The sequence below is a fragment of the Thermobia domestica genome, chromosome 12 (genome assembly GCF_964235325.1).
Source record: "Thermobia domestica chromosome 12, izTheDome1.hap1.1, whole genome shotgun sequence".
Lineage (NCBI taxonomy): Eukaryota > Metazoa > Arthropoda > Insecta > Zygentoma > Lepismatidae > Thermobia > Thermobia domestica.
The window spans coordinates 9,597,247-9,622,393 of record NC_137465.1 but is presented as its reverse complement, the minus strand read 5'-3'; the positions used below and the strand labels follow the sequence as shown (position 1 = coordinate 9,622,393).

At 36.7% G+C, this 25,147-nt stretch overlaps 1 protein-coding gene across 1 annotated transcript in view; it reads right to left on the bottom strand.

Moving 5' to 3' along the window:
* Upf1 (Upf1 RNA helicase) overlaps nucleotides 1-25,147 on the bottom strand; it is a 100,084-nt gene that overhangs the window by 57,719 nt on the left and 17,218 nt on the right. The window contains exons 2-7 of the mRNA XM_081733429.1: nucleotides 19,040-19,153; nucleotides 12,030-12,179; nucleotides 10,354-10,526; nucleotides 8,243-8,455; nucleotides 3,747-3,919; nucleotides 1,538-1,745 (exon numbers count right to left, since the gene is read on the bottom strand). Coding sequence (XP_081589555.1) covers nucleotides 1,538-1,745; nucleotides 3,747-3,919; nucleotides 8,243-8,455; nucleotides 10,354-10,526; nucleotides 12,030-12,179; nucleotides 19,040-19,153 — 1,031 coding nt within the window. The remainder of the gene's footprint in view (nucleotides 1-1,537; nucleotides 1,746-3,746; nucleotides 3,920-8,242; nucleotides 8,456-10,353; nucleotides 10,527-12,029; nucleotides 12,180-19,039; nucleotides 19,154-25,147) is intronic.

Genomic DNA, 25,147 nt, shown 5'->3' with positions numbered 1-25,147 from the left:
CGTTATTTTTGCGTGCCCTTATGTTTCGTTCGAACAGCCTGCTAACGTTATTGCTGAAATGGGAAACGTTACTTTTCATACAACATAGAGCGTCTTACCAGAGTAAAGCCCAAACGGCTGGTGTGATTGGAAAAATTACACCATGTTAGATTGAAAACCGCCTATTTCCAACACCCTTCCTTTCTTTTCATTTAAGTATATCTCTCGTACCCATAACAGAATTGGTCTATGGCCCTGTACTTTTGATACACCCGGTATTCGACTAACGTTTCGTTAATAAATGCACAAATTTTATCCTATATTGCAAAACTTAGTCATCGTCAATCAGGATTGGTGTTCCCTATATCCTGAAGGCCATGTTTCACGCTAATTTTCCCATAATTTGGCTTTAGTCTTTGGTCGTTAAGTTTCGAATACTCTGGCTTTACTCATTGGTTTTCTAACTAGAATTATACGCAGCTCCCATGTATGTGACGTGGATCCAGCAGTCTATACACGTCCCTTATTTTATTATTCGTACGATACTCGTCGTATTTTTAAAGTATTAAAACACTACCATAAACATAGGTCTGCGTGGATGCGAATATTCTCACCGATACAGCTTTACGAATATTTTGTTTCCTTGTGAATGGCAGATAAAATTGTAGATACTCGTGAAAAGCCGAGATTTTAATCATCATTCTTCTAAACAGTATTAATTACTGACGTCGTGTATTAAAGTGTGTCAAATTTTTGAAGTAAATATCTGCAAAGCAAAATATATATTGCTGAACTTTTTTTTTCTCTTTGCTCTCAAAACCCAATGATAAATATTAACTGATAATCTGATTTAATATGAGTTTGGGGTGGACATTTTACCTCCATTTCACTTTTGTATTCTAAGCAAAGACACTCACGTCTTGTAATTAGAGATTACACATATTTAAGGAATTTGCCCTGAAATTAATTGGCAGTCACGGTACTGTTAACTTGACTTTTTTTTTTTTTTTTTTTTCTTTTCTTAGTTTATTTCTGTATGAATTATATTCTATTTCATTTAACGTAATTGACTTACAAGACGAAGATATCATATTTAAAGTTTAGCTTGAATTTTATCGACATCACAGGATGCACAATAATATTAAGGAGATACTTACGATTTTTGATTTGATTGAGTTGATTTTTGAGTTTAACGTCCCGTTCAACAGCGAAGCTATATGAGACGTGGACCTACTGATTAACGTGGAATCCGAACCACATGAGCTCCCGCCAGAAATCGAACCTGGGTCTCCCACGCGAAAAGCGCGTACGCTAACCGCTTAGCCACGAAGGAGCTCTATTTACGATTGTTATGTTTGGAACTATTTTTAAATCATAATTGTCGTAGAACAAGCAAGTACTTTGTATTTGTTATCTCATTAAATATAGATGCAGTACAGATATATATTTTATCTGCGCAGACCGCTAGAATGTTGTTTCGTACCTTGCATACTTCAATCACCGATTTTAAAATAGTCACACAAAATGGCAATACACATATAGTGGGGAAGAAACATACCTGTCAAACGATGTAGATTTCCAAATGAAATCAACTACGAAGTTGGACATGCATTCCGTCGGCGCTCCACTATTACTCTTCAATTCAATGCCCACCTCCTCTCCATAGTTGTCCGGAATTTTGATTACATGACCGACTCCTGACCATGGTTTATGGAGCTCTCCCAGATAGCGCAGACGCAACTCATCTCCATGCATCAACTTCATATCTGCAAAATTCATTGTATCGTATGTTACACAGCGAGTACAAGAAGGACGAAGAAACGGAAGTAGAAAAGTAGCTATGAAGCTTCCAGGCAGGGTAGTCCTTCCAGGCATTTAATTCCTTCGTTCCAATTTTATATACATGGTGCTCGAAAACAAGACTTAAAAACTTCAAGAAATGAATCCTCTCGTGTTTGTAATCATCATCACATATATTTACGTCGGAGTACTACACATTTCATGGGATTACCACGAGAAGCAAAGATGGACCACCAGCACTTCCTACAAGTCACCGATTTGATGTTCACTAACGTTCTTTTTCTACTAGAGTGACTATCGAGAACCCGCACAAGCGACTCATTGCCCAAAAGTACGATATGAACTACCAGATAGCTCTGGTGATTCTAGCGAACATTCTATACTATTTGTCCAGTGTTTAAGTTTCAAAGTCAACTACCTGGATACAATACATACATACATACATATATATATATATATATATATATATATATATATATATATATTACACTATGTGATCAAAAGTTCCGGTCACCACCAAAAAACATGTTTTTCATATTAGGTGCATTGTGTTGCCACCTACTGCCAAGTACTCATTATCAGCGACCTCAGTAGTCATTAGATATCGTGAGAAAGCAGAATGGGGCACTCCGCAGAACTCACGACTTCGAACGTGGTCAGGTGATTGGGTGTCACTTGTGTCAGAAGTCTGTACGCGAGATTTCCACACTCCTGAACATCCCTAGGTCCACTGTGTCTGATGTGATAGTGGAGTGGAAACGTGAAGGGACACGTACAGCACAAATGCGTACACAGGCCGACCTCGTCTGTTGACTGACAGAGACCGCCGACAGTTGAAGAGGGGCGTAAAGTGTAATAGGCAGACATCTATCCAGACCATCACACAGGAATTCCAAACTGCATCAGGGTCCACTTCAAGTACTATGACAAGTTAGGCTTGAGGTGAGAAAACTTGGATTTCATGGTCGAGCGGCTGCTCATAAGCCACACATCACGCAGGTAAATGCCAAACGACGTACCGTAAACATTGGACGATTGAACAGTGGAAAAACGTTGTATGGAGTGACGAATCACGGTACACAATGTGGCGATCCGATGGCATGGGTGTGGGTATGGCGAATGCCCGGTGAACGTCATCTGTCAGCGTGTGTAGTGCCAACAGTAAAATTCGGAGGTGGTGGTGTTATGTGTGGTCGTGTTTTTCTTGGAGTGGGCTTGCACCCCTTGTTGTTTTGCGTGGCACGATCACAGCGCAGGCCTACAATGATGTTTTAAGCACCTTCTTGTTTCCCACTGTTGAAGTGCAATTCGGGAATGGCGATTGCACCTTTCAACACGATAGAGCACCTGCTCATACTGCACGGTCTGTGGTGGAGCGGTTACACGACCGTAACATCCCTGCAATAGACTGGCCTGTACAGAGTCCTGACTTGAATCCTATAGAACACCTTTGGAATGTTTTGGAACGCCGACTTCGTGCCAGGCCTCCCCGATCTACATCGATACCTTTTCTCAGTTCAGCACTCCGTGAAGAATGGGCTGCCATTCCCCCACGAAACCTTCCAGCACCTGATTGAAAGTATGCCTGTGAGTGGAAGCTGTCATCAAGGCTAAGGGTGGGCCAACACCATATTGAATTCCAGCTGTACCGATGGAGGGTGCCACGAACTTGTAAGTCATTTTCAGCCCGGTGTCCGGATACTTTTGATCACATAGTGTATATGCAAAGCTGTATAAAATTGTACATTAACGAACATTTAGAAACAATGAATTTACTTAATGCGTCATGCTTCATTACAAATCAATGTGACAATTACAAATTGACTTATTACCAGTATTTAAAACTAGTAGAACAAACAGTCCTTTTAAAGTCGTCTAAATAATTTTTATATTGCATGGCTGCATGAAAAAACACTTTGAAATCATGTTACGTTCTTTGTTTTTACACAACATCACTATTAACTTACCTCCATCCGTCTTTGCTAACGTAAAATATGCAATTGTTTTCTTATTCAAGCCAACATCCCATCGAACTTCGATATTATCCTGAGTCTGGGATTCCTTTAATTTTTTGTCATAGTCGGCTTCAAGCTTTACTAAAGGGCCAAATATATTTTGATATTGGTATCCATCTTCATACCTAGATTAAAAGAAAGGAACTATTAATAATAATAATTTTTAAAAAAAAAACACGAACCTTCTTATTTTAATTAGCATATTTTACCCGAAAAAAGCCTTTATAAATGAAAAAACCAGAGAATTTCTGCCTTGTAAATTGAGGTTTTGCATCGTAACGTAACGTTTCTTCACTTACGTCAAAAGGAAAGAAATTGAACTATGACGATATAAACACAATCGTCTCTCATTTCAATTTACATAACTAACTCATTCTATGGCCTATGGAACTCGAAGGTTCAACGCTACGTTCACAAAAGCTCTCTGTTAACTTCTATCTTTAGTCAACTGGATCCAGTTTCTACTTTGTATTCCTATTTCTGCGAGATTTCTTAATGCTGTCCTCCCATCTACGCCTAGGTCTCCCTAATGGTAGTTTTCCGATTGGACTTTCAGTTAGAACTTTGAAAGCGTTCCTACTTTCTTCCATCCTGGTTACACGACCTGCCTACCTGAGCTCCTAGATTTGATTACCCTATCATAGTAAACCGTATAAATTATGTTGCTGCTTGTTATGGAGTTTCTGGCATTCCCCATTCTTACTCCTCTGTTCCCATTTCAATTTCCATATGTAAATATATTATTATTATTATTATTTGAGTAGTCTGGAAAATTCAATATGTGTGGGAAAAGGCACTGACAGTCATACATCATATATTCTTCCACACGTACAGGAATTGGTGTGATAAAAACCTGTTATTTAATTCACTTATCAAGGTTCTTTTAAATATCGTAATTCCACGAGGCAAAAAACGAGTAATAACGTGATAACTTTTGTGATTCATTCATACTATTTCAGTATTCTCTGATAATTTTCTCAGTAACGTTTAAAAATTGCCGAACTGGACGCACTGTTAAGGTTTCTTCTTTCTGTGGAATTCTCCTGAGAAAAAAGTAATTACCTTCACTCCAAAATCTGTAACTATATATTTATTAATTCTGAAAAACTTCTGTTGTACAGTTAATAATGTTCATTACTAGTCTTAGATCTTTATCCTTACTGTGAGAATAATAATAATAATAATAATAATAATAATAATAATAATAATAATAATAATAATAATAATAATAAAATCATATAATTAAACAGTTGATCACTTTTCACAACTTACACAAAACCGGTTTCTTCGAAAAGATATGATGCACAGATTATATACTAATCATTAAATTTAAAAAAATTTCTCCATCTTATGAGCGCAAATTGGAATGAGTTTCTAGATAACAGTTTAGATGTGTAGGCCAAGGTTTTATATGTTCAAAATATAAGAAGTATACCGATTTCTTTTTATATTAATCATCGAGTTTTGACATACCAATTCCTCTATAGATGCGAATTCATATAGGTAACGCTGAGTGGAAGAACGTTGACTTCAAGAACGTGGTAATGTATAGATGTTTACAGAGTAGAGTGGATACTGTAGCGGTTAAGGGATTGGCACGGTACGCTGAAGATTCCGGATTCGAGTCCCAGTCCAATCTGGACATTTTTTCACATTCGCTTGGTTCTCTCTCATCGTAGAAGATAATTGCTTTCATATCACACTAATTCCTCTACATGCCTGAATGGTCTATATACGAGGAGCACTCAAGAAGTTCCCGGAATGTTATTGTAGTTTTGGCATTTGTGATACAATTACAATGAATCTTGTACAGTACTTTCCTACGTTGCCTAATTATAAATTTCGAAAGTGCGAACAAGTTACAACAAACAATGTACGAGTAGTGTATCTGAACGGAAAAGTGTGTAATGATCATTTGGCGCAATGTCCCAGTTCAAGCAAACGCGCAAACATCAAGTTCATGTGCAAATTTAGAAAATTTGCTTTAAAGACCTCCTTTGATAGCCTTACAAACAGTTTAAGATGACTATGCTTAAGGAAAGCACCACCTGTATCAGTTTCGGCACCGTAGAAGCAATCAAAACCAAAACTACTGAACTTTAGAAGATACCAAAAGAGTGGTTTTGTCGATGTTTCCAGCAATGGCCGGAGCGGTAGAGTAAGTATGTGTGTTCGGAAGAAACCTACTCTGAATGTAAATGTATACTTATATTGTGGTAATAAAGAGCTACAACAATATACCGGGAACTTTTTGACTCTCCCTCGTATATCAGATCGTCTAAAAGGTATTGAGCATTTTGCGCATATTAGTGCGACGATGACGTCAGATAACGTTACTGTCCCAAACCACAAGGTATATGAGTTGCAGTGGGTCGAGCATAATGTTACTGCCAGCTGACAGTTTAAGCTACTAGACGTGCAAAAAGTGCTTGAATGATGAGAGAACTTTCAGCAAAACTACGTTACATTTTAAAGTTTATTCCAATAAAGGTACAAATGCTGCGCAGGCCCGTGAAGAAATTTGTACTATTTACGGACAAGGTACGAAATCAAAAGCAACAGCCAAAAGGTGATTCAGTCGCTCTCATTCTGGAGATTTCTATGTTCAAGATGCTCGTCGCAGTAAGTGACCAATCAAAAAAAAAAAAAAAAAAAAAAAAAAAAAAAAAAAAAAAAAGATAACACTGGCAAAAGTAAAGCAAGACTGGCAGGTAGGCCGTATGACATCGTCAATGACCTAACACGCAGCATTAAAAAGTGTTTAACCATTTGGAGAAAACTAGATATAAAAACAAGCTCGACGACTGACTACCACATAATATGACAAAAACATTTACACGATCGTATTCCCATCTGCGAATCTCTACTGTTGATCACGAATGAGAAATGTGCATAACCTACGATGTGGAAAAAACGTGAACGAAGCGAGATGATGATCCAGTCTGTAGCAAAGCCAACACTAATGTCCAGGAAAATATGAAGCTTATGCTGTGTGTCTGGTGCGATTGAAAAGGCATCGTACAACACAAAAAATTGCCGCCGTGCAGAACGATAGACTCGGATCGGTACTATTGCAACTCAAAAGAAACGGCCGGAGCTGAAAAGTAGAAAGGGTGTTGTGTATCACGCAAGAAGACGCCATACATCTTTAGCGACCAATCAAAAACTGAGTGAACTTGGCAGAGAGGTTACAATGCGTCCCCCGTATAGCCTGAACCTAACATTATCAGACTACTATTTGTTTCGGTGTCTGCAGAATTCCCTGAACTGTGTGAAATTAGTTCACACTGGCCACAAATTTTACACATGAAACAGCACGACTTTCATCCCTGCTGCTGAATTAACAGCAGTAGTAATGCTTTTGACATTATTGGTTGATTTTATCATGACAAACTAGATGCAGGGTTCCCAGTTATTTAGCAAGCACGAATTTCTTAACTTTTTCAGGTTTTCCAGGTCACAATTTACAAATTTCCACGTCTAAATATAGTATGAAAAACAACCATATCTTTGCCGTCCAGCTGGTTCCTCATTTACCATGCATATACACGTACATACATATATATATATAGTGCATGTGTGTGTAGGTAAAGAAGTTTTGCAAAACAAAGTAAAGATTTAAAACTGGTTTTCAGATATAAAAATCCGTACTCACAATTCCCTGACTATTCTGGATTTTTTCAGCTTTTATTAAAATTCCCTAACTTTTCCCTGTCTTTTTACGAGTACCTGAATTTCCAGGCTTTCCAGGTTGCTGGGAACCCCGTACATGTTGCCCAAATTTGTACCCTTGATCGCAAACAAACAACTGCATTCTGAATGCATAACTTCCTTTCTAGTTTAATTTGTGAAATTTTTGCTTTTGCTTTCCAGGGTCGCTCGTTCCCCTTGTACCCACTCAAGTTCCATGGAAAGCTGTTTTACTTGTATCTACTATGTGTATGGTGTGAGAAAGAAGCGAAAAATCAGAAAGAAAGAAAGCAAGAACGAAAGAAAGTAAGTAAGCAGGCAAGAAAGAAAAGGAAAGAAAATACAAGAAAAAAAGAAAGAAAGAAAGCAAGAAAAAGAAGAAAGCAACCAAGAAAGAAAGAAAAAAGAGAGATCCTTCCTTTACTGCTTGGTGGATTTAGGGAAGACCTGAGGGAGGATTGTGTTGGACTGCCGAGCTGTGGTACAGAGTGGATCAACTCTAGGAAAGGATAATTAATAATTTTGTTACTTTCTTTTTTACGGATTTAAATTATTTAAGCGAATCTTTTCTTTCCGTTTTTCTCTCCCATTTGAAGAAATAAAAAACAACCTCCTTCACTGATTCTTTCTTTCGTTCCACCACACACAAACAGATCACTAAGATATTTTGAGTAGAACAGCTACAGCTGCATTCTGCCCTCCTCTTTAATGTGGGATATATATATATATATATATAAAACAAATAATAATAATTTTACCTCAATAAAACTTGTTGTGGTTCCTCGTCGACGCCAGGCTTCTCAAGGTCTTGGAAGGTTGCATCAACATTATCCTTCCATAATTCTTCAAGTTTATTAATCTGCTGAGCAGAAATTTGACGAGCTCGTAGTTGCTCTTGTTCCGATGGGACTTTCACTAACCATGCTAAGAAACAGCGATCTGCAATTAATGGTTTCCATTGCTCTTGATCCCTAGAAATAAACAAGTATATAATCATGAAAAATCTCACAATAAAATATTACGAACTTTACATTAAAATTAATCGACAGTTTCTTCATTATATTTCAAAGTATACCACGATTCTTCGGCTGATAAGGGAAGTTCGTGAGAAAGAACTCGCCTGCAAAAACCTAAGTATACTATTTGAAAGACCAATTTATGTTGATTACAACAAGCTAATAAAATTCCTGTACGGTTGGGAACTGTTCAAGAGATTAAACTTGGAAGTTTATATCAAAAAATAGTATATGCGCATTTAAACGTGTTAAGTACATTATTAGCAACGAATATTAACATACGAATTGAAATCTATCGGAGATAACAGAAAAAAAAATGTTTTGCAATAACTAACGCGTTTGTTATTTGAAATTCGTCATTATACTGTTCACAATAGCGATGAAAATTGATCACTGTTGTTGTTCTGTTCTACGAAGAAATAACGCAGGAAAAATACTTCCTTGCACCAGGAACATTTCATATGTGCAACTGTGTTGCATCCGTCAAGTGAACAGTTCGCATAACCAATGCGAAAAGGAAATTCGACAGATGATTCAAAAGATACATAATTTGTTCGGTAACTTGCCTTGTGGAACGCAAATTGAAACAATCCAATGTATAACGGTAACCGGAATTGATTCGTTAGCATGGACACGAACTTTATTTGATTGTTTCGTTGGTATATCATAACGTCCGGATGAAGAAATTTCATACTATGTACAAATCTACCATAATCTTTGATTGGTCGGAATCCAAACACATCAAATGGCTGTACAAATCGTGTGTAAATTGTGTATTTAAGGTTGAATCTCTCGAAAAGTTCTCAACCGTACAGGAATTTTACTAGCTTGTTGTAATCAGCATGAATTGGTCTTTTAAATGGCATGCTTAGTTTCTCTGCAGGTGAATGTTTTCTCCCGAACTTCCCTTGTGAATGACGATAAAAGGCGCAGATAACAGCATAAGGACATTATCTAGACCATAAAATTCAAACCTTTCTTCTCGACGCGGCTCACCAAGAAGAAAAGATAATTTAAATTTGCAAACTGGGGAATATACCAGTGTTTTTGCAAGGCATTTTTTTTTAAACCTAACAACAGCTAGGAGACCAAATGTGCTTTGGAATACAATGTAAGAGATTTAAAATGAAGTCGAATTTATAGTTGAACATGCCCCGTTTATTCCCTGTAGGCTAGAGACAGATCAGTAATGAATGTGAAATTAAATTTTTGTGCTCTTCTACCGGGAATCGAACCCGGGACCATATATACCGAAGGCACATGCGCTAGCCACTAGACTAACAGGTAGGGCTTAGTGGAAATGTATAATTATGAAATAAGAATGTGAGAGGAAATGGAAGAACTCCGAGAAAACTTCTAGACATGATGCTGTCCACCACCAACTCACATGGTCAGGGACGATTTTGATTTTAGCGTCCCTTTCAGCAGCAAGGCTATGTGAGATGTGGACTTCGAATATGAGCTCCCCCTGTAGTAGAAGATCTGGTTAACTTAAATGCAAGTTTGTAAATTTTTATTTTCACTAAATCTTAATTGTAAAACTGATCTGAATGCTATATTAACGCTATAATATTACATGTAAAATAAATATAGTTACGTTTTGGTACTATCATAGTGCCAAAGCTATCACAGCTTTCTCTCTTCTATGCTAAGGTTGCAAGCAAATGTAGGCCACTACAAGTCTCAGTTTCAAACCCAATTAGGATTCTACTTCAATAGTAGGTTCCATTCATCTTGATCCATTCGTTGCGCAACGTTGCTTTCTTTTGTTAATTCTTACTTGGTCAAATGTCACATGCACCTCACCTGTTTTAAGACAAATAGTACGCTAGAAGGTGAAAAAGTAAACTTACCAATTCATATCTTTCAATGAGTTTTGAGCTGCACATGGCTGTCGACACAGTAGCACTACCACAGAATCCGCTTTCGCAGGAATAAATCCCAGCACAAACACATTTCTCACTCCACACGAATAGCATTCTAACATTGTTTCTCCTAAAGGGCCATCCTTATGCAACGTTACCTCCTGCAAGAAATAAGAATTTATTATTTGATGAAATTTTAGCAAATTGAAAGTTTCCACACGTGGTCCAGTCGTGTATTATATATATATAAAATTGAAAGTTACTTAATCAAGCCACAGCCATATTCCAATATGGAATATGTCAATATTTTTAATCTATATTTCTCATTGATTGCTAGCTCAAATGTCCTTTCACATGGAGAGAATAGAACTATGGAAATTACATGAACCCTTTTCTTCCCCCTCCTTAACCCTACGTACTTTAAGCGGTTAGGCGTAACACTACACACCAAGGAAGGGTTAAAAAAAAAAATGCCCAACAGATAAATCATTTTCTGTCTCAGAAAATTAGTATTCTTCTCTAGTTTGTGCTTTCAGTTGTTTTGGCTTATAGTTAGTACAAAACAGGGAAGAGTATTACATTTCTTGAACAGAAAATAATGATTTATGTGGGGGACATTTTTAACTCTCTTGGTGTGCAGTGCTACGCGTAACCTCATAGTGTACCTAGAGTTCTACGTTTAAGATAATCATTCAGAAAGCAGCAAGTCTTTTCCATTTAGATGTGCGGCGCTTTGCGTCAGCTGTACCCGTAACGACACATAGGAAGGGAAAAAAAAAAGGTTTCCGTTTTTACTATAACCTTATCTCTCCACCAAGGAACAATGTACCGAAACTTTTGCAACACTGCTTTCCTAAGGGATCTGATATGAGTATAAATGTTACGGAACATCAAAGCCAACTTGCAGAAGAATACACAGCTGTATAAAAAAATATTACCTTGCTACAATTTCTCGAATTACACGTGAGCTTTCAGTTCAACGTGCCTTCGTTATGGAAAATAATCAAATTTCATTCCTGCATATATATATAATTTTTTTCTTAGCACGTGCTAGCTAGATTTTTGCAGGATATATTAGTTATAGTCCCACGTACATTTTCCAATACTTTTTTATACATCATCAAAACAATGTCGCTAGCCTAATTTTTAAAATATCCCTTTTCTTCATAGAAATAAGAATATGTAAGCACCGATCCTGGACGAATCGAATGAGGTATAAATCAATATTCGGCTACAGTTATGGACCAAGATATACTTGTCTAAGTAGAAGTATCTAACCAAAAATACGTATTAATTTAAAGGGGTAATGAGGGGTTTATATGATAAGTTTCACCTTCCTAACCTGACAGGCTTATGAGATATTCTATCTTTCGCCTAAATTACTACCCCAACTCCTCCTTTACAATGTGAATTTTAATAAAAGTAACGCGATGAAAACACAATTTGAGGTACTTGATAGCTCCATTCAATAATTGGTTTCAAACCGTGATTCGATTAGAAACAAGATCACTTTCTCCCTTATATTTAATATAATGAAGAATCATTAAAGAAAATTTAGTGAGAAGAACTTAACTGCACTAACAGTATGTACACACACGTACTGAATATAGGAAAATGTCACCACTAAAATTTCTCAAAATGCTTAAATTTTTACTTGTGCTTACCTTATGCTTTGCTCTGACTAAATGATTAATGATATGAGAACCTGATGTATTGCCACGGCCATTGCAAAACCACTTCTTGCACACGTTACACATTACAACACAGCTTGGATCATGAATACCACAATACTTGCACGCAAATTCAGGTAAGTCCTGTGAAAGAAAAAGTTTATCATGAGACAGAAGTTTAATTAAGCGAATTTAACCACAGTAAAGAAAATTTTCTTAATTATATGAAGTTACTTTCTTTCCCTCTCACGATTAAGGGAATATATGATTCGCAAAATTAAACTCATCCGAACACCAATTTTTCTGAAATCTACACACGGAACACATTGGCAACAGCTATTCCGAAAGAATTTTTTTTTTAAATGTCGCACAAGTGGTTGTGTGACGAAACGAGAAATTCCGGCGCAAACAGTTAGTTTCTAAATACCACACTAAGTATGTAGTGATGATTTTCTCCAATAACTTAAAACAAGCAATTTGTTATGGCAATTGGCAAATAATTGGGAGTTGGACGTAACTGACTTTCTAGGCTTCAGAATAGGAATAATATATGCTTCATGCCACAGGGCACGAAAGGATCCTTCAATCCAGATACGATTATAGAAGTCTAAATAAAAGATGTTTGCAAATGGCTGAAAGATTGCGAAGCATAGCATAATGTATAGAGTTTGGCCACGACCTTCGACATAACAGAAGGCCTTCGTGGTAGCGAGTGACGTCACACAAAGTAGGGACAGCCAGGGGGTGTGTTGGGCAGAGTTGAGCAGCTCTACACGAGAGCCAAAAGCAAGTTGTTTTACAAAAATTATTTTTCTGATTTATATTTAACGAGAGAGGCGTACAAATTTGATTCCGACTAATTCTTATTCCTCTATTAAAGCGTTTCCCAGCCGGTGCGCCGCGGCACACTGGTGTGCTGCGAGGAAATTTAAACAAAATTATTAATTCTATTGCAATCAAATTGCAAGACATTGGGAAAAATGTATATTTGTATTTCACATTACTATGAACCTCTGCTGTGAATCTACAATTTTAAGTTTCATACTCTGTTACTATTCTGTATATTTTTAGTGTTTAAAAAGTATTTCTTATCATTGTTATCACAATTATTGTTTCAGACTATTTTGTAACTTGAAATTTTAAAATATCATTCAATCCCTTCGACAAAGCAAACATGCATACAAATTACCTACATCTGTGTTTTAAAAGTGCAAGAGATTTGTTTGTTCGTTGGTTATTTAGTGATCTTCCTTCTTAGTGAAAGCCTGGACTCAGAACTAAAAACCTGAGTCCTATATTTCATTGTTATTGTTTTCTATTTTTAAATTAGAATGAAAAATACGCATAATGATTTACTACGGGGGGAAACCAAGAATCGAGCTTTCTTCTCTCTGAAAAGGATATCAGTAATCACAGAAAAAAATATCCCGGTATTTTATATTTACAAATAATAATAATAGTAATAATAATATCTGATTGTGTGTGCCGCGATAATTCAAGTTACACCTGTAATGTGCCACAAGTTGAAAAAGGTTGGGAAACGCTGCTCTATTATTATTATTATTATTATTATTATTATTATTATTATTATTATTCTCCGCTTTCCAAGTCACCCAGGACGTACGGTGATCAAACACATTCACCACGTCTGCTTATTATTATTAGCTATTTGCATTTAAGAAAATGTTTTCGGCGTCCTCGCGCTTGCGAGACGAAACTTAAAAAAATCGGATTAGGAAGAAATTATATTTAAAAAATAAGCTGAATTTAACAAGTGACACGAAAGGTGACTAAGAAATTCAGTACTTGGAGAAACTCAAAAGTAACGTTATCCACGATACAGAAGTTTCTTGGAAACGAGACAAAATATTTGGTTAAGTCTCGTGGGCAACACTGGTTCACTCAAGTCTTTAGATCTCAGTGTTTTAGTATTACACAATTCATAGTAAACATTCATAAATTATTAAAGTGATTGTACGAACACAATGAAGAGCATTCATCAACATTTGAAGATACGTAAGTGATTACATAATATACTTCAATAATCAATATGATTTAAATGTTGTTATATTACATCTCCGTGGACCACGAAAGTAGAAAACCTTCCTCAATTTTTGTAGGACTCTCGTCTTGTCTCTCTTATTTCTCGTTTCGTCTAAATTTTGTTGCTTAATGGTAATTATTGAGAGATCTTCAAATCTGTTTTGAGATCAGCCCTCTGTAATTGGTTATGTAACTGGGAGAGACAAGAAACCAGATCAAACAAAACCGTACTTTTTCAGCACCGAGTCTATATGAGACGAAGACAGTAGATCTACAGCTGAAGGTGGATTTTGAACCCGACACCACATGCACTGAACCAACAGCTAGGGCAAAGATAACTGAAATCGCAGAAGTCAATAAAACTACATTCTGTAACCAACACTTAACAATTAGCACGGACAGTGTCAAATCACAATCGAATTTGGTATGTAGGATTGAAAAACAAAAACTTCTTTCCATTGGAATGCTTTGACAAAGCTCACATATATGAACATTTTTAATTATTAAATAATGTAGAATTAACAAAGTTATCAGATCATGGTAATAACACTAGTTGTTTGTCTTTCCACACTATAGTATACAAGTTTTTTTTTTTTTTTTTTTTTTTTTTTTTTTTAACTCCTCCTGTGAGTAAGATACGGAAAAATAAATATTTACTATATTATGACATACATACAAAAATCACACTTCGTCATGAAATATTATGAGATTAAATGTTTGAATCATTTCCTTCTTGAAATTTTGCGAACGTCACTGACTTCCCATATTACTAGTTCACCCGTTAATTACATATGAATTACTGTAATTAATTTGATACTACTGAGAATTGTGTCACTTTATTTATCCCCCCTCCCTCCAATAACTTGCTAATAGTTGAGGAATTTAAACCAAAACTATTAACTGGAGGTAAATTTCTTCCATCCTCTCAGAATTTCGCATCTTGAATTTCTTCTACAAATGAAGCATCTAAATAATCACATTTCAACTGACTGGCCCTCTTAACCATATAAATTACTGAAGCTTGTTCGTAAGATACAGGCTCCTTATTCATAATTGATACTGTTGCTTCTTTTTATAATTAATGTATGATAAACAAATATTGTTGTTGTTTGTCAATTGTGAATGCCCAAACGAATATAAAATGAATTACCATCCTTTTTCAAAATAATTTTTTGCACAACCGTAGGCACTGTTGAGACAGTAGGTAAATTCGATAATTAAACTATAAACACATATGATATTGATTCAGAGTACTGAATTATTGATCTGGTACTTAAATATAGTCATCATCATTGAATTTGAGGAATATGGCAATATATCGTACTGTTGCCTACTTCCAGAGAAGACTATACGATATTACTATACATAGGCTAGTTCCTGAATTATTGAATTTGAAACGACAATTTGTTCAAATCCTACCTATTTTAAGCACACAAAGAATCTGAAAGTTCTTATTTTTATGTAAATAATGCTGCAAAGAAGTACGTTAATATCGTACTTAAAACTAACTAAAGAAATAAATATAAATGAACAATTCCTTTAGATTATGTCTTAAGAATCATTGTTATGAACTATCGTGAGGAAAAAAATATACAGCCTTACCTATGAAGTTTATATATATATATATATATATTTTATGGGGCCATTTTTGTCGAAGATTGTTTTCAACTGGAAACAAACTTTCAGACCTAATTCCTTTAGAATTCCGGCACAATAAGTAAAATGCACTTTTGCCTTCGAATTATTAACACTTAAAACACTTAGAATAAACATAAATAAACACTTAAAATAAAAATTCACATAACACCACCACATACACTTTCAAAATACGCGCTCACTGTTTAACTAACCACACAAGTGTCGTTCACCCTCGCACGCACCTACTCGTTGTGACGTCACGGCTGAACCTGAATGTAGCCCGATGGCCTTGTAATTGAGAAGGCCGTGGTTTGGCCCACGTTCAGTGTTGTTAGTGCTAATGAGAGCAGTAGTAAGTTCAGCAGCAGTAAAACAAGTCATAATCGTCATTATTTGGTGACATAAAATATAAGCGTCTACATTTAGGTCATAATGGTGAATAATTAACCGAACCAGAAACTGCAGAAAAATGGTGACCCAATTCACTGGCAATCTGATTCTCGTCAGTCGTCAAATCGTCTTGCACAAGGAGCGCAGAAACATTGACGGAAGTGGAATACCCCTGAAGATGATGAACTTTGGATCAAGCAGCACTCACTGAATTACCTGTAGTTAAACTGGAGACATAGTCGTAGCAGCAACGTCGCTTTTCTGGTTTAATCAAGTAGCATGCTCTGGCACGAAGGCGACGAAACTGTGCCAAACCGTCAGCAGGATGAGCATGATTAAAGCAACGAGCAAGAATACTTGATATATTTCTTCCAATCACCGCGGAAAAGTAAGTTTTCGATGAGTCTTCTCTAAGAATGGAATCGAAGCATTAGCAGCAGATAAAACACTTGCGTGAAAGGCCTCAAGGTATTCATCAATAGAAAGCTAGGGGTTTGGTATAAAGCCAAAATTGCCACAAAACTATCCCCACCCTGCACGGCGAAGACTATAACGAGAAAATGAGTAACCTATAAACAGGTAACCCAGTGCGAATAACTGCCACATAAATTACGATAGACACGCCACTGGAAATTAACTGCAATGTTCCTACAGCAATAAAATGTGTTCAAATGCCACTGTTTAATACGATAAGGTGTGAAGTGTCAAGAAAAGTTGCAGATGTATATACTCCCAACACCAAGAGTATATGGAACAACGACTTGCAGCATAACATTAAATCCAAACTAAATAAGCCCCTACCGGGAACTGAACTCAGGTCTCTTAGGCGAAAGGCACGTACACTAAACCATGCAGCAACGAGGGAGTATTCAAACTTTGGTCTTAAGAGCCACCTCCCTGATATATCGTGCAGTGTGGAAGTTTTATTGCTCGTAAATCACATCATAAAGAGATGGAGATCACTTTCTTTCGTAATCCTAAGGAAGAGTAGTACTGGACACCTGACTAGACTGACTGTTGGTGCTTAAGCTGTTCACTCAACCACACTAAATACGAGGCGCATTCGGAAAGTAACCTCCGAATGGTCACTGTGCGTAAGGTGACCATACGTACTGATTTTCGCAGTACAGTATTGTTTTTCAAAGAACTGTCCTGCGTGTTGCGAAGACGCCTAGAAAATCGAGAAATGCCCTTTTCTAAAATGTCTTACGAAATGTCCTAAGTTAACTTACTTGCAATATCTTAATGTTTCATTCTTTATTCACAACATTTTGAATCACAGGCGCACTTTTCCTGAATGTTGAACAGCTGTTTTTTTTTAACACTTCTCAAAAGATTAGGTATGGAGAACAATCAACAAACCACTCTCTTACAATACATTGCTTTTACTGAGAAGGGCTTGTTGAGATATCGGTAACGTAGGAAAAATTTTTCTTCAATTCATGACAGTGATGCTAAGCAAGTTAAGTAGAAGTTCCCTCGTGCCGGTCTAAATATTCTCTCATTCCTAAAATAATACCACGCTTCAAAAATCGATTAAAAAAAAAAATCTTCAACCCAACACGAAGTTTCACTATAGGCCTACCTTCATGAAAATAAACCATTTTGTCATTCATCAAAGCATTTGGAGTTACGTTGAATTCCTGGAATACTTTTGTTCAGTATTAAAAAAAAAAAAAAAAAAAAAAACTTAAGGTTAACGTTCAATGAAATAAGGACATGTGTATTACTGACGCAGTAAATTATCATATATTATTAGGTCTAAATTTGTGTAGTACTTTTTGTTTGTCAGAATCTGGTCATCCTATGTGCGTGAAGTAGTTGAGGCAGAGCTACTATCTTTGCATAGACGTGCACAGTAGATCATTCTGCATCCAGCCGTGGTAGAGTAAAGATTGTTTGTCTGATCACTAGTTCCACTTTTGTAGCGTCTCAAAATGTGTGTTGCAATAGAAAATCCCGCCAAGTACGAGGTGTGAGCTGTTATACGTTTTCTTACGGAGAAACAATATTTAGCAGTAGTTGTTTATCGGGAACTTTGTAATGTGTGACCAAGTGTGATGTGATGAGTGAAGGAGTTGTTCGTGAGTGGCTTCGTTCATCTAAAAGTGAACGAACAAACATTCATGACGAAGAAAGGAGTGGTACGCCATCAGTGATCACTGATTAAGTCGTTCAGAAAATTGATGGAAAAGTTTGTGAAATCGATCGAGTTTCACAACTTTGGAGCTTTCCCATGAATTTCCGCAAATTTCTAGGACTGTAGTATATGACGTAGTGACATGGGGTGATGAGAAGCTGAAAGATGCCATCACAGGCTGGCTCACGGCACAGGTGGGAGATTTTTCTGCTGATGGAATTTCTAAGCTAGTACAGAGGTATGATAAGCGCTTGAATGTTTTGAGTGTTCATGGAAACTATGTTGGAAAAAAAAAAAAAAAAAAAAAAGAAAGAAAGAAAAGAAAAAAGAAAGAAAGAGAGCAAAGTAGTATTTTCAGATGTATATAATAAATTATTCTTGAGTTTTACGTCCCACGATTATGCCGGTTAGGCTAAAGGAGACGGTGAAGATGAGAAATGAATGAAATGGTGGAATGAAGAAAGTGGGAGGAAACGGGAGAACCCCACAAGCACGATGTTTGTCCACCACAGACTCTCATTAGAAATGTCTGAAGAACAGTAGCCTAATACAAATAAAATAAGAATACACAATGTACATTACAAACTCTATTCCTTTTATTATACATAAATACGTATTATACAAAATGAACGCTTTAACTTATTACTCGAAGTGATTTAATCAAATGGACGCAATGGAACTGAATTAATTTACTGATCAGATCAGCTTTCTTATAACCAAATAGTTTTATCGTAATTTATAAACAAAATGCACATTTTTCAAGTTAAATAGTTTTACTAGTTCCACCACTTACCTTGGTGTAATAGCCTTCCTCTTCATCTTCTTCAAACTGCAGTTCACCCAAAGCCTGCGCTACGTCAGAGGTAACATCACCATCCAAACCATTTTCAACAATATCACCATTAACCTACAAAAAACAAAACAAAAAAATTAAATAATCTACAATTTTCGTTTTCAGAGCAGAAACAGTACAATGATTGCGAGTAATGCCTTTCTGATATGGATTTAGTGTCCAAGGAGCACGTTCTATCTTTTATCTTATTTCTCTATTGCAGCGAGTAGTTATAGATGCACTACTTCAAGTTTGAGTATTGAATTTCCATAGTTTGGAAGTCTATCGTAGTTTCACACTGTGAAACGCAACTCACTTGTTGACGTTTAGCGTCTCTTTTCAATGTCAAGACTGTATGAGACGAGGTCCTACTCTTTTAAGGTATAATCTGTTGAAATATTTTATACTCTCCCAACGGGAATCAAACCTGGGATCCCGTGCAACAATGAATTAATACAAGGAAACAACTTCATATAATCTGGTGTGATTAAATCAAGAATTGGGGGATAACGCAAAAAAGAACAAAGTGGATAGCTTTAAAGAGGATTTTATCCATTAATAGACTAACAATAGATACTGATCACAAAACTATAACTACTAACTCAAAAAATAAATAAAAAAAAAGGAGGGAGGTATAATGTCACATTTCTAAAGCCCACTACTACAATATACGGATATTACTGCTCATTAACACTAGTAAACATCATAGTCATATTCTGAATTCTAGCATCCTACGTCTGACATGCTTTCTGAAAAGTACTGGAGAAGTCTGAGAAATGTCTTCCAGTGTCATCCTAAACGAAGGAAAAATCGCAACCCACACCTTCTCGCAAGAAGAAGCAGACGTCTTACGCGGCCAACGTAGGTACGGACCGAATGACTCCCGGGCTAAAAATGCAACCTTTATTAGGTGCCAACGGTTTCCTCAGAGGGTGGATGAGCGACAAGTCTGGGCACTTTCTTATCCTTTGGAGAGGAAACTCCTCTCAAAGGCAGATGAACCTTTGGCACTGAGATGTAGAAAGGAAATGGGAATACTACCACATTATTTTTCCATAGAAGGAACTACGGAGAACAATTACAATTATGGTTCTTCATGAGATACGAGCCTTCGTTCGGATTTTCGGGTGGGTTTGCTCCGGGAGGAATCATCAAAGCATACTAACTTTCATTTCAGCATAGGAACATAGAACGTACGAACTTTACGGAATGCGGGTAAAGTTGGAAATTTAAAATTGGAAATGGCTAAATGTAAAGCAAACATAGTGGGTTTGAGTGAAGCGTGATGGTCAGAAAAAAAGATGCCATAGTATTGGGAAATTATTACACAGTGTTCTATCTGGGTGGCGTTAAAGCCGAGAATGGTGTCGCGATAGCAATCAAGAACGAAGTAGCAAAAAGCATAATTAAAGCGGAAAGCTGCAGTGTTCTTTTGATGGTTGTAAAGCTAAGTACAAAACCGGTGGATATTGTGATAATACACGCGTATATGTCAACAACTGATCATGAAAACAATGAAACAAAAGTAATTTATGACGACATTAGTGATATACTGTATCAGGAGAGAAGAAACAGGAGCTGCGAATAACGTAGTGGGACAATTTGGATTAGGTAGAAGAAACGCAAGGGGCCACATGCTTATAGACTTTTGTAGGTAACATGACGTGGTTTAAAAAAAGAAAAACCAAGCTGTACACGTGGAGAAATCTAGGAATTAAAAAACTCTATCAAATCGATTATATTCTTGACAAGCAACGTTTCAGAAATAGTGTACGAGACAAGGATATTACCGGGAGCAGACATTGATTCGGATTACAATATCCTACTTGTGGAAGTGCAAACCTGGTTGAAGTCAATCACGAAAAACAGGAGGAGAAATGGAACTTAAATCGACTAAGAAGTATGAATACTGATATGAAAGAAAATATTTATAATTCTGTGGAATAGGCGATATGGTACGCAGTGTAGAAAATAGCAGGGGAAAATATAAATTCCACTAGACACACTCCACAACAACATTGGCATGATAGAAAGAGAACCGAGAAAACCATGGGTGACTAAAGCGATGTTTAAGATGATGGGGAACGCAGAAGAGTGAAAACCACGGACATCAAACAAAACAAAAGGCTGAATAATGAATTAAGAAGAGAGACGGACAAGGCCAAAGAGAAATATAAGGAACATATATGTAAAAAAAAATAATGGAACTTTAACGCCGCGGCAGATAGATCCCATATATCAGAAAGCACAAGATTATCAGAAAGTTAACAAAACTATATGCACGCTTGGAATCGAAGATCAAGGAGGTCATGTAGTGACTGACTATTAAAGAATCCTTAAGAGTCTGGGAGGAATACATAAATGATCTGCATGATCAGAAGAACCACCCCAAAGGCAATGTGATAGAAGCAAAGAAATTTGTGGTAGATGATGAAAAAGGACTCAGTATATTAAAAAGAAATAGGACAAGACATCAACGTCATCCGAAAGACAAAGACCACTGGAGACGATGACATGCCAGCAGATTTGCTCAAAGGATTAGGAGACAATGCAATGAAAGCACTAACTTCACTTATTAACAAGATTACCTGAGTGGAGAATGGCCAAAGGATTTTCTGGATGATACAATGGTTGGATTACTCAACAAAACGCAAGCAAAGAAGTACAGTGATCACAGAACCATTAGCCTTATTTCTTACACTGGAAAGATTATTGCGCGCATACTGAAAAGGTGGCTGAAAAGTAAAATAGGAGAGATGTTGGCGGAAGATCAATTTGGATCCTGGAAAGGGAAAGGCATCAGAGATGCTATTGGGTTGATGACAATTATATCAGAACAAGTTCTTGACGTAAAGGAAGTGTTGTGCTTTATCGATTGGCAAAAAGCTTTCGACCGGATCAATTGGACCAACTGGGTCAACTGGAGAGATCGACGACTCATTCGCAACCTTTACATAGGACAACAAGTTAGGTTGCGCTTGAATGAAGGAAAAACCAACAGCGTGGAGATCGGAAGAGGAGTCGGACAAGGATGTAGTATGTCACGCCAATTATTCAGCATTACAGTGAATGTTTAATGCCTTTCATTTCAAGATTAGGGATAGATCATTAACAAGATTAGGTATGCAGATGATACGGTTATTATAGGTAGAACCAAAGGAGAACCACAAGAGATGGACAAAATAACTGACATTGGGAAACTATATGGAATGGAAATAAACTTTGAAATATTAAAGGTCATGAGAATATCCCGAGGAAGTGCGCACTTAGTGTCAGAGTAGAACAAAGAGAACTTGCAGAGGTATATCATTTCAAGTATCTGGCAAGTATTTTGACGAGAGACGCTTACTGCACCAAGAGAGCAGATCAAGAATTGCCGTAGTCAACGAGGTATTCAACAAGAAAATCTCACTGTTAACTAGCAAGCTTAATACTGAACTAAGGAAGAAGTTGATCAGGTCCTATATCTGGAATACTGGACTGTATGGCTCAGAGACTAGGACATTACGGAAGTTAAAGAAGATAAAATGATCAGAGAGTAACAAACGAAGAGGTTTTACAACGGGTAGGACATGAATGGACGCTTTTATCCAGCATTCCCCGTAAAGGCGAATTGGAGTGGACACATCTTGAAAACAAAATGTCTTCTTCATACCGCCATAGAGGGAAAGACAGAAGAAAAGCAAGGAGTAGGAAGAACATAATTGATCGATGAGCTGAAATATAGAAGAAAATACTGCGAGTTAAAAGATGACGAAGATCGAGAAACGTAAAAGAAACATTTCTAGCACAAAACCTAAAGAAAGAATGAAAAAAAAAGTAATCAATCCAGAATTCCGTAAGGCCTAGGTGTGGGCGTGTCCTGTGAACATCTTGGACCTTCTCCCATCTGGCAGTTTCCCTGTAATGTTCGAGGTAGCGAATCCTATATTTTCTACTCTTTCTCGGATATTCTCTTTGGGGAGTCTTCTGCTGAAGATTATGTGAATTTTTTTTTTTTTTCCAGAGAACATTTTCTACAAAGTCTCATCCACATTGGTTGGATTCTGCTCCACTCACTTATTACAATCCACATTTCCGTATAGAAGAGATTATTATAGATATAAAACATGTCATAAAACAGTATTTTAGTTTTTCTGGGTATGTTCCAACACGCTTTATCATTCTTATAATTTAAGCTTGATGTACTGTATTCTTGTAACAATTCTTTGATTTGGTTATCTGCCGTTCTGATCCTGGTATTTGAAATTTTCCACTATCGTCAATGGCTTCCTTCAGTTTTATTCGCTTGGCTTGTTCGTGTTTTTTCAATGTTTATACATCTTACAAACATCCAGTTGTCTTCGTATTATTCTACGGGTTCTACTCGAATCATTACATCTGTGAATACAGTAGAAATGCTTTTATCCCTATTTTCTTCTTTCCTCTTCTTACTGTCTTCCACTCCTGCTCACCTTTCAATACAATACTCAGGAAGATACTGTGAACATTCATCTCGAGTGGAAAAACTATATACCGGAGAAGGCATTTTCCATATTTTAACTTATTTCCATACCTGAATGAAATTTAAAACTATCACAGTTCCTTGACCTCACTGAATGAATTTACGTTCACATTCGGATAGTCATTAGAAATATTAGTTACTGTATTTACTCGAATGTAAGCGTCCTCTATTTTTCGAAATGTGGGGTTAAACTTCTTGAGGGGCGCTTATAATCGCATGATACATTTTTCGACAAAAATACACGTCAGATAATATAGAACGGGAGAAAGAAGGGAGACCAGGGAAATAAGTGGTTTGACGTAACATCATTTTTCAGAATCGATAAAGGTATTAACGGTAATTATTTGAAAAGATGTTTCTACCAAGTCGTCCTTTTCTCCGCTGGGCTAGTGGGTAATGCGCGCCCCTATAGCGCATGTGATCCCGAGTTTGATTCCCGATGAGAGCAGTGACATCTGAACGCATCACGATCGTTCGAAGTTCTTCCATAACTGTAGGTCCACTCTACATCTCATACAGCCTTGGTGTTGAAAAGAGACGCTAAACTTCAATAAATAACTTTTAAGAAGTCTTCTGTAGTGATCCTATAAGGAATGCTTCTATCCACATAATAAACGCATTCTTAGAACAGACTTTTATGGGGTCGTTATATTCGAAGGCGATGCTTATATTTGGTTAAATATGATGATTACGATTACAGAACCTACAATAAAACAAAATTCGCAATATCATGATTGTAGTAGACACCTTGGGTCAAATTCTTAGTAAAAAGAGAGTACCTTCCCCCTCGTGCGCATCTGAATATTTCATACTACTACATCTTAGCTGTATGAAAGCTTACTGCATGATGATGTGTACCATACGTAATTGTTAATTTTATTTTAAAAACAAGCAAGAATCACGTGATTAGCTAACACTACGTGATTTAATGAAGAAGCTAAAGTTCTTACAAACTTTGAAATTTTTGGACAAGTTTTCCGATAGCCACGGCAAAGGGAAGATGGCAAACTTCACTGGTATTATCACCCTTCACAAATTAATTATCACATGCCAAACTCCACCCAAATTTGAAATACGGTGGAAAAAAGTAAATGTATTTATGTATGACGCCGTTCGCTGCTTCCTTTAAGCCATGGATGTAATATTATACCCACACGGTGTCCAGAATTGATATGAAAACAAGCATCACATACTATGCTTTACAGCCATCAGTGTGGAATCCTAATTCTCTGGTGGGATCACCTCAACCACCAGAGTTTACTACTCTACGATTAAGACATATCCCCTACTTCTGACCTCTAAGCTTACTAGGTCCATGCTACCTGCCTATAAAATGTTCAATTAAATCATCACTTATTTAAGTTTTAACCCCCTGATCTTGACAGATTTCAACCCCAAGTAGTTGAGATGATTGAGAAGCCTTAGTGAAAATTAACGTAATATCGCATCAACAACATATAAACCCACACTTTAGTTCTGTGAAAATCTGCTACTTTCTAAGGAAAATACATCTCACATATATGCCTTGTTAGATGGGTGAATTGACCCCTTGTTGCTATTTATAA